Source organism: Leptonychotes weddellii, chromosome 1 (genome assembly GCF_054177405.1).
Source record: "Leptonychotes weddellii isolate Sample4059 chromosome 1, ASM5417740v2, whole genome shotgun sequence".
Classification (NCBI taxonomy): Eukaryota; Metazoa; Chordata; class Mammalia; order Carnivora; family Phocidae; genus Leptonychotes; species Leptonychotes weddellii.
This window is the reverse complement of record NC_138369.1, coordinates 9,238,076-9,254,555: the sequence shown is the minus strand read 5'-3', so window position 1 is coordinate 9,254,555 and position 16,480 is coordinate 9,238,076. Positions and strand designations below refer to the sequence as shown.

At 56.4% G+C, this 16,480-nt stretch overlaps 1 protein-coding gene across 5 annotated transcripts in view; it reads right to left on the bottom strand.

Annotated features, from left to right (window-relative positions):
• Positions 1-16,480, bottom strand: part of TPM4 (tropomyosin 4) — a 44,937-nt gene that overhangs the window by 9,512 nt on the left and 18,945 nt on the right. For 2 of the 5 annotated variants that reach the window (XM_081814720.1, XM_081814727.1), the window contains exons 1-3: positions 11,931-12,059; positions 6,190-6,315; positions 1,718-1,851 (exon numbers count right to left, since the gene is read on the bottom strand). The exons of 1 other annotated variant lie outside the window; for it this stretch is intronic. In XM_081814720.1, the coding sequence (XP_081670846.1) occupies positions 1,718-1,851; positions 6,190-6,315; positions 11,931-12,044 (374 nt within the window). In that variant the 5' untranslated portion in view covers positions 12,045-12,059. Of the gene's footprint in view, positions 1-1,717; positions 1,852-5,629; positions 5,901-6,189; positions 6,316-11,930; positions 12,060-16,480 lie in introns of those variants that run through there. 2 more of the 5 variants (XM_006751239.3, XM_081814737.1) reach the window with 2 other exon arrangements.

The window sequence follows — 16,480 nt, the reverse complement described above, 5'->3', positions numbered from 1 at the left end:
GCCCATGCTCCCATCCTATACGGCCTCTCACTGACCAGTAACAAGTACTTGTACGCCAACAGTTACCACAGTGTGATGGAGGTCGGGGCCAGCCTGGCTGTGGGAATGATGAATTCTACTGCACTGGGGGCGGAGCTGTGTATGTGTCCTGGGAGGCTTTCCAGAAGAGAACACAGGGAACCACAGGAGGGTTTCAGAAACAGGAGGGAACAGAAACCAGAAAGACGAAGGGACTGCCATGGGAAGACCAGGTAAGAGACAGGTATGCACAAGGTGAGGGGTGAGGAGGAGCTGAACTGGATAGGTCTAGTTTGGAAAGGACAAGTGTCCGGGGGGGAGGGGGGGGAAATGACTGGATATCTACAGCACAGCTTGCTCACCCTGGCCTGCACTGCTTGGAACGCCCTAGGTAAGACCAGATACCTCCCAAGAGGCCAACCCAGGATAACGTATTGATGTGTGTCATGTCTGCCCAGAGTGGAGGACCATACATGTCTTGTTGCTAGCGTTCGTAGCTCACTGTCAAGACACCTTCACATCTGTACAAAGCCTTAACCTCAGCACCCAAGCAAGCTTGGGAAATCTTCGCAGCACTGGAGAGATCCAAGTGACTTGCCCAACGTGAAGTAAGCGGCTGTGGAAGGACTTGAATCTAGATTCTCCAGTTCCCAAGTAGAGAATTCTTTCTACCAAAACTAGCAGTCTCCCAATAAGGGCGTCGCCAAAGGCCTCCGGTGATATGACACAAAGAAGTGAGGGGCCTTCCCAGGCTTTCTGGGTTTGGCGAGGTCCTGGAGGTGAGACGGGACGTCTGGCCAGCCCAGTCTGCCCGTGAACATGGGCAGCAGCTAATCCAGGCACAGCCATGAGCAACTTGTGACTGGGTCCCTCACACTTCCTGGTGGCTGAAGCAGAGCCTCTGCTGGGCTGTGGCCCCCCCATGGCACAGGCTGTTCTACACTGCACCGGAAGAAATTTCCCGAAGGGGCAACAGGCGAAGTCCATCTCCAGGGTTGGTTTTAAATCTCACAACAGCACAATCAGAAATTAATCCTTTGGAGGACTTCATACCAGGAAACCATGGCGGACGGGTGAAACAAGCGTCCTGGTGTGATCGTGGGGTAGATACACAATGTCCACTGGCCTGGCCCACACCATCACCGCACAAGGAGCCCATTTACCACCACACAGAGACGGCTGCTTCTGTGAATGACACAATCTGACCTCAGTCCTCCAGAGCCTGCGCCAAAGCATGAATTATCCTGCGCCGGAGGACGGACCATCCTGCTGGAGGCCCAAATGCGGAGTGCATGCCACCGAGGTGAGGAGCGCTGTCAGTTTCAAGTCTGTTAATGGTGCTGGTTTGCACGTGTCCCTGACATACAGTTGTCACTGACCAGCAGGCTTAACAATCGTCTGTGCAAATGGTCCATTCCAAGTTTTCATCTCCCATCCTCCTCTCCCATCCCCCAGGAACTTGGTATCGTGAGAACACCAGCGAGATGCAGAGTGGCTCTCAGAGAACCTGCAAAGCAGCCTTCTGCAAACTGGTGGCCAGTGACAAGTCATACTCACAGGCTTACATCTACCCATTTTTACATTTTTCTCTGCCAGTTGGGAGTTCTCCTTCAGTCGCACCCCGGCTCTGGGAGGTCAGCCGCACAGCACCACCCCCACTTCTGAGAAGCACACGCTGATGCCGCCAGGTCATGCTTACCTCTCACTCTCATCGGCAGCCTTTTCTGCCTCCTCCAGCTTCTGCAGGGCTGTGGCCAGTCGCTCCTGAGCCCTGTCCAGCTCCTCCTCCACAAGCTGGATGCGTCGATTGAGAGCTGCCACATCCCCTTCGGCCTGGGGAGGTCAGAGGTGCAGCCGGCTTAAGAAGTGAAAGGCCAGCCCAGCATCCCCAACTCACATGGCATTCTTCCTTCCATTAACACACTTCCCTCTCTCCCCCTGCCCGACAGAGCCCACCCGGGAATGCAGGCAGTAAGGAATTCACACTCTCATCTGGAGAATGTGAGTTTTCCATATGTTCTTCCCCCGAAAACGTCCGAGAACATCCACCACTCAATGAGAAAGGTGTGTATCCCAGTACAGGACAGGCAGTCAAGTCAACACGGTCGAGTGCCAAGCACACCGCATGCTGGGAGAAGACAGTGCTGGCCTCTCTGGGATTCCTAGAGGGTAAGGCCACCAGTGCCCTGGCTCACCCTGGCATATAGAAAGCTCTGCTCCCAGTCACCTCAATGATAAGATAAATGTAAGAGTATGGAAGCCTCAGTTAAATGTTGGCTGCACAACGTGGGGAAGCGGGGGCAGCACCTGTCAGAACACAGCCCTGAACTAAGTCTGGCCCAGAGAGGATGGGACAAAAATATCTAAGTGAGGAAAGGAAAGAAAACGTGGTCACAGGCACGGAAGGGATGTCTGAATGGTGACACTGGCTTTTCAAGGTATTTGCACCTACAAGGAAGACAATATGGCGGTGTACATGAAAGCAGGAACTTTGGGCTCGAAAAGCACTCGGTCAGAATCCCTGTTTTGCCAATTTGTGGCCGCGTGGCACCGGGCAGGCTGCTTCACTGCTCTGGGCCTCCCCATCCCAGCCCCAGCACCGTGAAGACTATAACTGAGGGTGTGGCATTGCACCTGGCATGCGGGAAGCCCCATGATTTCACCTCATTTAATCCTCCGGTATTTTATGACGGGGAAATGGAAAGGTCCAGCTAGGGGCAGTGGTTCTGTCCAGTGTCAACAGAACTGGCCTCAGGAAACCCAGCCCATGGCTCTTCCCTGGCTGAGTCTGTACGCTGCTGAGTCTTGTGGAGGCTTTGAGAAATACTGAAGAGTTGGTGAAATTTGACTCAACCGAGGGAAGACGTATAAAGCTACACTGGCTTCTTCCTATCAAGTCAATCTCTGAATTGGGAAGGCCATAAAAATTAGTAGGAAACTGCTTCCTCCCCTCCCCCCAACCCCCTGAATTTATACAGCAAAAAAATGGAGTAGAAGAATGAGGCCAGAGATGCTGAAAAACAGAGACTCAGGAAACTGCTCAGCTCCAGAGTCTTAGCAGCAGATGGAGGGAAAACTCCCACAGGTGTTTCTGATCGCAACTTCCTCTGAAACACCAATTTGGAGACTACATTAAAACCACCGATGAACTATTTTAAGAAACTCACCCACTCCTTCTAATGAGTGGGTGCCTTTTATTCTTTTTAATAACGTGAATTTTAACTCCTTCAGCAACAGGGGCAGGAATGGATCTCCCCCCCAATAGTTAGTACATTAGCAAAACTGCATAACCAACACCATGACCTAATTCTGGAACATTTTCATCACCCCCCCCCCCAAAGTAACCCCATCCCCATTAGCAGTCAAGGTATTGAGTTTTAAGATCATACAAAGGTGCTTTATTCATGAGTTGTCTTTAAAAAACGAAAGTGGACTTTCCTTCTGTGGGGAATTCTGAATCCTGATAACCATGCTTTTGGCACATTTTCAACTGTCTGGAATTGAAAGAACGCTTATACACACGACTATAGACGTGCATACATATATATGTATTTTTGAAAAACTGCTAGTCACTGCTAGTCATTTTGGGCTCCACCCCTTCCTGCAATCAAAGCTTCTACACTCTACAAAGGATTTCCCTTATAAGGTAAAAGAGGCTTGCTAGATACATGTGGCAAAGGAACAGGAAGATGTCGGTTAATCACACAAAAATCTAAACGAAACCAGCTGTCGGGAGGCAGACCCAGAAGTCTGCCACACGCCGGCTCTTGGCTTTCTCCACAAGAGACTTGAGAAAGGTCCCCCCCCCCCCCACCCAGGGCTCAGTTCCTTTCTCCGAGTACTTTCTTCAGACTTCCCCATCCTGACCAAGAGGAGAATGCTTTGAAAAGCAAACTTTTTAAGAAATCCACAACTTTCCAAAAACATCTTTCCTCCCAACTGGATGGTCCTACTCCTAAGTCTTGGCTCGAAGCTGAGGGCCATATTTAAGCAGAAGTAATTGTCCTCCAGCGAGATGACTTGGGATGAGATCAGAGGGAGGGTTCTGCCGGTTCCTTGTGTGAAAGAGGCCAAACCAGCTACTGTTTGAGGCTTGCACCAGGTTTCTGAGGCCTCTTCACGCCAGAGCAACCCTAGTGGAAGACTAAATGCTTCCACTCAGGCCAACACTGGGACAGTGTGGGGCTCTTCTCCAGACTTGTCAACACCTTGGGCATCTTTTCCATTTCTGGGGTCCCCACCCTCAGCCTCAACACTCCAGCTTTCCCAGGCCCTGGGCTTCCACCCTCTCCAACTTTCTTGCACACCTAGGGCTCTTCTCCCAGCAAACTCTTATTCTATAATAATGACTGCTCGACTTCCATTCTGAAGCCTACCCCACGGGGGTGGGGGGGTTGCTCCCCTGTCCTGCTCCCACAACAGAACACTGAACCCCTCTGCAATGCTATCCAGCCTTATTTGTACCCCTCACACCCATCAGACTGTGAGCTCTTCTGAGGTGACTGGGAGGGGAGGAAAAACAGCCCAGGAATTGAGCACCTACTATGTGCCCTTACTCCCCGGACCCTCCCAGCTATCCTAGGGGATCTGCATTATGGTCACGGCTGCTTTACAGATGGGGAGACACGCTGCTAGGGGGTTAAGTACCAAGTGGTAGGAGATGGCGTTAGAATCCGGATCTCTCCCCAGCCCCTGGGGTTGCCACCATCTGTCCTGCCTCGAGGGGCAGTCCGAGGACTGAGGGAGGGCGAAGAGGGCCCTCCTCCGTCGGCCCCATTATGTGTCTCAGGCCCCGCAGCATGGAGCGGAGGCACACCGAACCACCTTGGGTCGAGGGCCCTGAGCTAACATTCCTAAGTTCTTTTGGAGAAAGGCGGGGTCCCGCGGCCGTCGCTCGCCGGTCGCTCCCGAAGGGACCAGCTGGGCAGGGAAAGGCCGGCGGCTCCGGGCTGAACTTCCGCCCCCCGCCAGGGGCGGACACGTCGCCGCCGCGCCCCTGGGAACAGCTGGGAAAGTTCAGCTGGAGCCGGGAAGCCGCGTAAGAGGGGAGAAAGTGCGACGCCCCCCACCCCCGCCCCCAGAGTCCGAGTTGGCTAGTCCAACCCCAGACAATGGAAGCTCAATGTTTCCACTCTCACTTCCCGCTCCAAGGTCCAGTCGCCGGCCCCCACCCCACCCCCCGCCCAGCACCCCGGCGCCAGCCCAGAGTCAGATGGCAGTGCGGCGCCCCCCACAACCTCCTCCCCACTCCAGCATCGTGCGTCCTCCTCGGCCCCATCCCCCCATTACCCGCTCGGCCGACCACGCCCGATCCGGATGCGGCGCCCCCTCCCCCGTCCCAGGCTGGGGAAGGAGGATGACCGCGGAGAAAGGGGGGTCTCAGCAGCCCGCCCGGGGGAGGGGGCTGCGGGTCCGCGATCCGGGAGCCGCCAGGCCAGAGGGCGCGAAGGCGGGCTAACAAGGGGCGCGGGGGGGGGGGTGGAGAAGCGGGTAGCGGCCGCCGAGGGCGGGCGGGGAGCGCGGGAAGCGGGCGGCGCGGGGAGAAGGGGAGAAAGGAGCGCGCCCTGGGCCGGGGGATGCCGGGGCGCGGGGCCAGGGCGCGGGCTCTCACTTTCTCGCGCCGCTCCCGCTCGCCGTCCAGCTCCCGCTGCAGGCCCTGCGCGCGGTCCTCCGCCTCGTCCGCCTGCTGCTGCAGGGCCTGGATCTTGCGTTTCACCGCCTCCAGGGAGTTGAGGCCGGCCATGGCGCGGAGGCGCGGAGGCGCACGCAGCGGGCGGCGGGCAGCGGCTGGCACTCGGCTCGGCTCGGCTCCGGCGAAAGCTGCACCAGCCGCGCCCCGGCCCCCGAGCCTTTGCTTGCGCCGGGGCCGCCCCCGCCTCTCCCCGCCCCCGGCCCGGCCGCCGTCGGGGCGATGAGGTCACCGGGCCGGGCCGCCGACGTCAGCACCGCTGGGGGAGGGCCTGACGTCGGCACCGCTGGCCACAGCTGCTGGAAAGTGCCCCTTTTCGGGACTTATTTGGAGAAAGCGCCGGGAGGCACCGCCTTCTCCTCTTCCTCCTCCTCTTCCTCCGGCGCTGCCCGCCCCCTCGCCCGGCCCCGGGGCTCCCGCCTGCCCGGCCCCGGGGCTCCCGCCTGGCCCAGCCGCGGGCTCCCCCGTTACTGCGCACGTACGTCGGAGGCTTTCTTCTCCGTCAGCTCCAGCTTCTCCTGGGCGTCTTTCAGATTCTCGGAGTATTTATCCAGCTCATCCTCCGTCCCCTTCAGCTTCTTCTGGAGGTGTGTTAGCTCCTCTTCCACCTGGGGACAGATGGGGGGACCTGTCAGCCTGGGGACCACGTACCCGTGGCCGAGTGGCGTCTCCCACGTTCACAAGAGTCCTCTGTCTCTCCGGGCCTCAGTTGCCTCATCTGCAAAACAGGGATAACGATACTGTGCACCACTCAAATGCTACCTGTTAATATGATTTGCACCTTCTTCCCATCTCTTGGGACCAGCTGTGTGTGCTTATCTTTTGGGGGGTCCTGGATACTCTTTCAGAATCGATTACAGCTTTTGGGAAACAAGTCCCGACACACTTCCCAGAAACACACGTTCAGTCTTGCATCCCAGTTTCAGGGGTGCGGACTGCTGGTGATCCCGAGTTAAGCAGAAATAGGAGTCTCATACTCTGGGCCCAGATCTCCCCCAAACCCCAGGCTGTCCCTCTCTAGTCCTGCCTCCTGCACTGGCAGCTAGAAAAACTTTCTAAATGTATGTTTGCCCTCCTCCTGCCTAAAACTGCCCTGGCTCCCCATTGCCCAAGAAATTGGGTCTCCGACTTTCCCACAAAATACTCTGAAAGGTTGGGGCACCTGGGGGGGCTCAGTAGGTTAAGCCTCAGATTCTTGATTTTGGCTCAGGTCATGACCTCAGGATGGTGAGATTGAGCCCCTGGTTCGGCTGGTGCTGGGTATAGAGCCTGCTTAAGATTCTCTCTCTCCCTGTACCTCTGTCCCTTGCCCCCACCCCCGCCCCATGCTCTCTCTCTCTCTCAAAAAATAAAATGAAATACTCTGAAGGCCCACCCCATTCCTGTACTTGGGGAGCTTGGCTAGAAGAGAGATACCCCTCAAAGACCACTTTCTCTGAAGGCTAAGGTTAAATCTTTAAAATTACTGCACATCTGGCTTATGTTCATTTTAATAAAAATGTCCCCCACGTTCCCAAGTTTTCAGTTCTCTTTGTTTATCCTGGGAGCCTTGCCCCTCTCTTGGCCCTCCCAGCTTGAAATGCTCAGATCTATGGGATACAAACCACAAACCCCTTCACCTGTCCATCTCCATTGCGCTCCACCACACCAGTCAAGAGTCAGTTCAGGAAGCCTTCTCTGTCACCTCCAGGCTGCACCTCCCTCCCCTGTCCTGAACTCTGGTCCTCTGGTCAGTCCAGCTCATGCTTTGATCTGACTTCTGTCTCTGGTAGTTTGACGCTGTGGTCCAGTCCGTGTTCCCAGGGTGGGCAAGGAGCCCTCCCTGGGCCCTGCTTCATCCTCCTGCTTCCTCTTCCCAGTAGGAAGCCCAGAGAGGTGGAGTGACTTTCTCCAGGTCACCCAGCACAGGGTTTGAACCCACTTCTGAACAGGCCCTTATGCCAGGCCTGCTTTCCTACGTCCCTTTCTGACTTCCTTCTTTTCTTTAACATCCGGAAGAAGGTATGTTATTAGAGCTGATGTGGCTTCTAGGTCAAGCTCTGAGTCTGATCTGGGTTACACACTCACCCCTGAGATGATCTGTAAAATGTGCCAGATGCTTTGTGTGTGTGTGTGTGCGCGCGTGTCTGTGCGAATTCTCTTTTTTTTTTTTAAGATCTATTTATTTATTTGAGAGAGAGAGAGAGCGCGCACAAGCGGGAGGGGTAGAGGGAGAAGGAGAGAGAATTCAAAGCAGATTCCACACTGAGTGCAGAGCCCGACATGGGGCTCGATCTCAGGACCCTGAGAACACAACCTGAGCCAAAACCAAGAGTCTGACGCTTAACCAACTGTACGCCACCCCCCGTCCCCCGTGCAAATTCTTAAAAGGTCTCCTGTCCCATCTTCAAGGCCACTGAGTGTCCTACTGCTGAGCTAGGGAATGGGGAGGGGAGTGGGGCTCAGAGGAGGAGGAGGGTGACAGCAGCTCAGGCCTATGTCAGGCTCCACAGGGCCTGATCTTGACCTTCAGGCAATAAGCCTAGATGCCTGGCTCCAAATCCCAGCTGTATGACCCCTGTCCCCTTTTGTGGCTTCAGTCTTCTCATCTGCAAAATGGAAGCCTTGTCGTGGTGGTCTCTGAGTGCCCCAGCAGCTGCTGTGAAACTTCTGCCTTGACTGAGAAAATGATCCAGTTTCCTTAAAGACAGGTCAGCGTGACCCAGCATTCACCTGACTTCCTTCTGGAAGGATCTGTGGGGTGCAGCATTTACTAGGTGCCAACTATATGCCCAGCACAGCGCTCTCTTAACATGACAGAGTGAGAGCAAGTTCTGCAGCTTTGGGCTCATCCAGGTGTGAAGATGGTTAGGTTTTTCATGACATCTTCCAGCAAGGTTTGGACAACAATTGGTCGGGACTGGGGTCGGGGGCTATGAAGCATTTAGAAAGTGCCAGGCACACGACACGTACTATCTCACTGAAGCTGCATGTCAGAAGGGTAAACTGAGTCCTAGCAGGAGGAAGGGACTTGCCCCGGGCCATACAGATAGCGGGTTTGAACCCTCGTCAGACTGATTCCAAAGCTGGTTCGGTTGACTTCTAGGTTATGCATGCCCACTGCCCACCCGCTTCCCACTGACCTTCCACACCCAGCACCAGTACCCCTCCCCTTGGGAAGCCCACCCTGCTGCCCCGGGCAGAGCCTCACCACCGCCTTGGGCCCTCCCAGTCCCTGTCCCCGCCTCCAGCCCAGCCCTCTCCATGTCTGGCTCTGTCTCTCCAAGCCTGACTCCTCTGGAGTTGGGCCGGGCTGAGGTCACCCTGAGCCAAGCCCCAGCATCACTCAGCATGGGGCTAGGCCCAGTCCTCACCGAGGAAGTCCAGGGGAGGTTTGCAGAATGAATCAATGACACACCCAACGCTTCAGTGGTTGGAGCCAGGTAGGAAAAATCAGTAAGACTGACACAAATCGGGTTCCTTTCCCTCTGCCCAATTTCTAAGCACAAAGTGTGTGCTGGTGTGTATGACACCTTGCTGAGGAGGGTAGCCTTGCCCTGGCTCTGTATGGTCTCTGACAAGTCACTTCCTTCTCTGGGCCTCAGTTTCCCTGCTGTAAAACGGCTGGGAAGGTCAGGGAGTGCACACCTTAGTCCCTGTAAATGGGGCCTTAGGAGAGGGCTGAGGCAGGATGTGGGGTCAAAGTCCAGTTGTGGCGGATATCACTGCCCTGGGAGGGGAGTGGGCAGGAAGCTGGGAGGGCAGGGCCTCCCGATCCTGTTCCCACACTGGACAAACAGGGCCTAGAACTGAGACTTTGCTGCAAGGTCCCCAAGGGGCAGGCTGGCCCCGGGACCCACACTCTGGCCTCATGAAGTGTAAGGCACTCCAGGTAAGTCAAGTCCCTCATTGCCTCCTGCCTCCGTTTCTAGGTGGGACAGGCCATCGGCCCCTTGAGAATGTGGCCTCTGCTTTGGGCCTCTGGAATCTTGGGTTCCACACCTGGCCATTAGGAGGGGGGCCCGTGCCCCCATGTCACAGATAAGAACACTAAGGGTTCAGAAAGGGGCAGCAATGTGTCCTGAGTCAAAGTTAGAAGAAGATCCAGCCTGGATTCAAGCACAAGTCCACCCAGTGGGTGGCTTCATGGAAAACCAAGAACAGAATGAAAATCCAGCTGGAGGCCAGAAAACCTGTCCCTGCCTTTTTGGCCATACCAATGGCTGAAGGCTTTGAGAAGCCTTCCCTTTTGAATGTGTGTCGCCTTGGGAGAGTATGCTGTATCAGTCACTCACACCTTAGTGAAAATTAGAGCCATAAACTTGCTTTGCTCTGAATCCCTAGCCGAGCCTCTCATGGCAAGGGCTAAATAATGGATGGAAGTGGGCAGCTCAGGGCCAGCACAAGATGGGTGTCTGTGTTTGCCAGGGAGGAAGGAGGAAGGGAATGTGGCAGGGAGTGCTGGGGTGGGGCTGGCCTCTGAGAATGTGTCACAGGTTCTTAGGGAAGCCCCGGGATACTGGGGGATGGGGAGGCCCACAGAGGAAGTAGGGCGTAGGGCAGGGCAGGAAATAATCCTGCATTTATTGAGTGCTTACTCCGTGCCAGGCACCAGGACAAGGGCTCCACCTGCAGTCACCTCTAATCCTTCCATGGTGTCACTTTCCTATCTCAAACCTGGGGCCACTGAGGCACAGGCCTTTGTTCCATGGCGCTCAGTGACCCAGCTGTGGACAGAGCCAGTCTGAGCTCAGAGCCTGTCCTTTTTACCTTCCAAGCTGGCCTGGTGTTTGGGCTGAGCAGGGCTCGGCACGGAGTGTTGCTGTCCTGGGCGGCTCCCGGGGCTTATCTGAGACCCTGATGCTTCTGAGGGCTGGGTGGTCAACCCCAGCGGTGCGGCTGAGTCCTGTGGGGGGCAGGGTGCTACGGAGAGAGCAGCACCCCCTTCCCTCCTCCCACTGGCTGATCTGGCCACCCAGACCCAGACAGCTGACTTCTGCTCTGCTCCAAAGCATGGCCTTGGGACTGCCCAGCCTGGGCCTCTGCCCACCAGCTGCATTAGCCCCCTGGTGTACCCTAGTGCCGGAGCCTTCTGCGAAACTTGTCTCCAGAGCTCTAGGTCCAAGGCCTCTGCCTGCCACTGGCACCCCCACCGCTCCCCTCTGGGCTCCCAGCAGGGACGGCGGGGGAACCTGAGACATGCAGAGATGCACTGAGATCCTCAGGTTCACCCCCAAATCTCCAGCTGCCCCAGGCCCGACTCTCACCCAGCTGCCCCGGCACACACCCACACTCGGCCACCCTTCCTGCACAGTCCCACCTGGGTGTGTCCTGGCACGGGGACAGGGTGACCCTCACACACAGCTCGGCACTGCCACCCTCACCACTCCACACGCGCGTGTGCACACACACACACGTGCACATGTAGCCGGGCGCCGCCACCCTCACCTGGACACTAATACACACACACACACACACACACTCCGACAGGAACAATCACCCCAACGAGCACACACACAGTCCCCTCGACACACACACGCTCAGCCTGACACACAAACATTCCACTGCTGTCATGTCAGCTTTGGCACGAGCACACACGCACACAGCCTCCCCCCCCCCACACACACACAAGCCCACAGTGACACCACCACCGACGCCCCCACAGACTCATGGACACATGCAGACCCTTCTCATCCCCACTTTCCAACAACTGCACGCTCGTGCCTCGGTCTGCACATACTCATTGTCACAGACACTTTTACCTTCCACACTCTCTGCGGCCCAAACACGCACACACACACACACACACACACCCCACCTGTGCACACACAGAAATGCCCAAACACACAAATACACTCTCACACACGGTATCCACCAACCACCCCATCTAGTACACACCACCCACGCTCATCCCCTCATCCCAACACCCCTACACACACTCCAGCTTGCACACACATCCAGTGCACACAAACACCCCTCCCTTGCCCAAGCGCGCATGCTCGCGTGCTCTTGCTCTCTCTCTCTCTCTCTCTCTCGCTTTGCTCACCCTGGCCCTGCTGGGGTATAGTCACCTCTCTCTCCCAGCTCAGGGACCCTGGAAAGACAATGATCCTCTCACTCTCAGCCATCACCCCCTGTCCCTTGCCCTGACTCCAGGCACTGAGGTTGCTGAAACTCCCGCCTTGGGTCCCAGAGCCTGGCCTCCCGGCCAGGAGCAGCGCACAGAGGACACTGGGCACCTCACCTGCTTGCACTTCTCCTCAGCGGCTTTCTTATCTGACTCGGCCTGCTCCGCCCGGTCAATGGCGTTCTCCTTGTCCAGCTTCAGCATCTGCATCTTCTTCTTGATGGCCTCCATGGCTGAGCGGTGGGGCGCGGGCACAGAGGACTCTGTGGAGGGGGCTGCGCTGCGGGCCGGGGCCGAGTGAGCAGCCAGGCGGGGGCGAGGCCCTTATAGGCTCCCAGGCGCACCGCCCCGCTGCCGGGCGAGACCTGGAGGAGGCCCAAGCCCAGGCTGCCGGGCCAGCCGCCACTCGCTTGCTCAGGAGGACTTGGCCAGCTCACCGGCCGCCCCACAGCCCTCGCCTTATTTGGGCCTAGGATTTTCTCAAAGGAAAAAAAAAAAGGAAAGAAAAAGCCCGACCCGTTTCCATTTTTAACCTGGTGACACAGGTCCCTTGTGGGTGTGCGGGCACAGCGCTGGCTCAGCAGGACCCTGGTGGACCATCGGCCAGCCTCAATTTCCCTGTCTGTGCTGGGGAGCACAGAGAGGGCTTGTGTGTGGGTGCAGAGTAGGGGCGAGGTGGGGTGGGGAGGCGCCTGTCCTCCCTTCTCCTCCCCTCTGGTCCTACCTCCAGGTATTGGGAGTCAGGACTCCATCCCATCTCCTGCTCTGCCCCAGGGGCTCCCTGCGTTACCCTCCTCTTTCTGGCAAATCTTTGACTCATCATCTTCTCCCTCTGTCTCCTTTCTGATGAGTGTCTCTGTGTCTCTCTCTGTCTGTGTCTCTCTCCATCTCTCTGTCTGTGTCTTCCCACCTCTCAGTTGGTGTGTTCATTTCCCTGTCTCCCTGTCTCTTTTGGTCTTGTTCTCTTGGACTCTCTCTCTATTGCTTTGTCTCTCTCTCTCTCTATCCCTTCAGGTTCCCCCTGTCCTTCTTTCTATCTGTCTCCTCCTATGTCTGTCTCTCTGTCATCTCCCCTGCCCCCGCGGGCCGGCATCACCAGGGCAAGATTGACCTGGATCATCTCTTGGAAATTCTTGGCAGGCCCAGACCAGGCCCTGATGCCCTCCTGAGATGGCATACCCTCTCTTCCCCACTCAGCATCCGTCTGTGGCTCCCCAGCACCACTGGAATAGGAGGTGGCCTTAGCTCAGCTTGTCATTCAGACTCCTGCCCGTTGCTCACTCCCCAACTCTCCACAGCAGTGTTTCCCAGGCAGGGCTGTGGTCTCCCCACCTCCAGGCCTTTCCAGGTAAGGTACCCCCAGCCTCCCCGTTACGCTTCCCCTCTGTCCTCCAGCAATCTGCCTTCAGAAACTCATTCTTTCGTGTGATGAACACGGAGAGCCTTTCACGTGCTGAGCCCCAGCAGCACATGCTCAGAACGTGGTACCTTTTACTATTACTGTTATTTGGTCATCAGTTTTGGACCATGAGCTGCTTTGGGGCAGGCCTGTGCCTCAGTCTTATCTGTGGCCCCTCAGTACCTGGCCTCCAGAAGATCAGAGAACCCTTATTAAAGTGAACCATTACCCCTATACATGCACACGCTCTCTCACACACATTCACACACCACCCCTCACCCCCCCCCACACACACACACTTCTCCAACTGGGAAACTCTATTCATCCTTTAAAGTCCAGATCAGATGGCTCCTCCTCCAGAACGCCCTCCTGGATTCCTAGACAGAGCCCTTGCCCCCCAGCCCCAGCACCAAAGCTTCTATGTGGGATGAAGTAGAAGGAGTGAAGCTTCTGTGTTTCCTACCCAAGGCCACAGAAGGAGTCTGGGCAGTGGCCAGCACCGCTGGGGAGCACGGGGGTCAGGCCCAGATATAGAGTCCCTGCTTCCCTCTGACCCCCTTAAACCAGCTTCCTTTGCTTTGTCACGTTGAGAAGTCCTGTCCCTCCCCCATCAGCATGGGAGCCCAAACAGTAGCAACGGAACATTCTGGAAACTTTCTCATGCTCCAAGGATATTGGCTTCTCCCCATGTTCAGGAATCAAGGGGACTCGGCCCAGATCCCTCCCCAACTCTGTCTCCATCTTTCTCTCTCTTATCCCACCCCTCCCCAAGTCCTGGCTGCGAAGACCCAGTTTCCTCTTAGGACACAAGCAGACCATCATGCATCTCGAAGAATGTCAGTGATGATTGAAAGACTGGGGATAGATAATGAAGTGCTGTGCCTGGTGCCATGCTGAGCACTCCACTCAAAGCATCTCACTTCAGCCTCCCTGAACTCTAAGAGGTAGAAGACTGGATTTGTTCCCATTTATAGAGAAGGAAGCAGAGGCCCAGAGTCACCCACCCAGGGTCACCCAGTTTGTGAATGGCAGAACTGGAACCTGACCCAGCTGCCTCTAGACAGAGCTGGAGAGAGGTCCTAAGACACCCTGCCATGTCTTTCTGCCTTCTTTCTCCCATCCTCTGTCTCAGGCTGAGTCATCAGAGGTCATCTCCCTCCACCCCCTGCCCTCCCCCCGCCACTGCCTCCTGGGAGTCCCTGGGACCAGCCTTACCGCAGGTGGTGTGGCTAATTCCAGACCTGACACCACCGGCTCAGGAAAGGGATCCCTCCCCCAGGAGCTGCCGGCTAGCTCGGTGGCCTTGTAAGGTAGACCCTTGTCACTGGAATGTCCTCTCGCTCAGGGAGCTCCCGGAGGTGGAATCTGATGCTGGGGAGGGGAGAAGGAGGCTAGGAATGGCGTTAGAGTCCAGCTGTGCCCCCTGCCCTGCAGCCTCGGGACTGGTGCCCTCTCTGTGTATCTGCCCCAGGGACACCTGAGGAGAGCTGACCAGGGCTGGAAGGGTCATCCAGAGCTCCTGGGGACCCTGTCCCAGCTGTCCAGGCTGTGGGGCATGATGGGGGTGGAAGTTGCCATTTATAGCTCAGAAGGAGTGAACTCCCGTCCCAACAGTGGGTTTGGAGGATGGTGGTGAGCCTAGAGTGACCACTGCCATCCTGGCCACCTCACGGCCATGAGATTTGGGGTCATTATTGAGCATCTACTACATGCCAAGCACCATATGGGCTTTGAAGACATGGTGGTGGACCTGACTCAGCCCAGGGAGAGAGATGACCAATAATTGCAACCAGGGAATTCATTATCATAGGGCAAACTGCTGTCTTAGGTTGGGCTCCTCCAGAAGGAGATGCTGAGGCAAGAATTTGAGGGCAAGTTATTTATTTGGGAGGCCACCCAAGGAGACATAAGTAGAGGGTGAGAAAGTTAGACGGGGAAGGGAAGGAGGCCAGTAAAGGAAGGCTGCCATACTGAAGCCAGTTACCTCTCCTGACAACTGGGGCGCAGTCCCACTGGGGACCTGTGGGGGCGCAGCAGAGAACACACTCCTCAGAGTTGTAAGGGCCGAGGGGCGAGGAAGCTGGGGTATTTATCCACCAATCCCTATCCTCCTCGGTTGAAAGCTGCTTGTGTGTATGTGTGTGGGTGCTCCAGTGTGGGGCACCCTTCCCACCCCTCCCCCATGCGGGTTCAGGAAGAAGGAAGCCCTTCATGCCAGGGGGAACAGTGGGAGCCGAGGGGCCCTGGGTAGGCAGTGAGCATTTCAGATAAAATGTTAATGGAATATACAGAGTCCTCGAGGTGTCAGTGCTCTGTGGTGTTGGAATCTTGTTGCTTGCCGGCCTGTGTGCGTGTGCGTGGACGTGGCCTCAACCGACTATACCCAACAAGCAACCCAAAGCTATGGGGCCTACCCCACCCAGCCTGGGCAGGGCTATTCCCAGCAGAGCAATCAGCCCTATGGACAGCAGAGTTGCAGTGGTTACGGACAGTCAGCAGACACTTCAGGCTATGGCCAGAGCAGCTATGGGGTGGAAGTTGCCATGGCACTCAGTCAGCTCCCCAGGGATACGGCTCAACCGGTGCCTATGGTGGTAGCCAGAGTTCTCAGTCATCTTATGGGCAACAGTCCTCTTACCCTGGCTATGGCCAGCAGCCAGCTCCTAGGAGCACCTCGGGAAGTTATGGTAGTGCTTCTCAGAGCAGCGGCTATGGGCAGCCCCAGAGTGGGGCTGTGGCCAGCAGCCTGGCTATCGTGGACAGCAGCAAAGCTCCCATAACCCCCTCAAGGCTATGGCCAGCAGGACCATGGGGGCTGCGGCCGGGGCGGTGGCGGTGGTTACAACCGCAGCAGCGGTGGCTATGAACCCAGAGGTCGTGGAGGTGGCTGTGGAGGCAGAGGCGGCATGGGCGGAAGTGACCATGGTGGCTTCAGTAAATTTGGTGGCCCTCGGGACCAGGGATCACGTCATGACTCTGAACAGGATAATCCAGACAACACCACCATCTTCGTGCAAGACTTGGGTGAAAATGTTACAGTTGAGTCTGTGACTGATTACTTTAAGCAGATTGGTATTATTAAGACAAATAAGAAAACAGGACAGCCCATGACTAGTCTGTCCACAGACAGGGAAACGGGCAAGCTGAAGGGAGAGGCAACAGCGTCGTTTGATGACCCACCTTCTGCTAAAGCAGCTATTGACTGGTTTGATGGTAAAGAATTCTCTGGGATGAGAGACGATGGACTCTGAAAAACAAACTGAGGGTT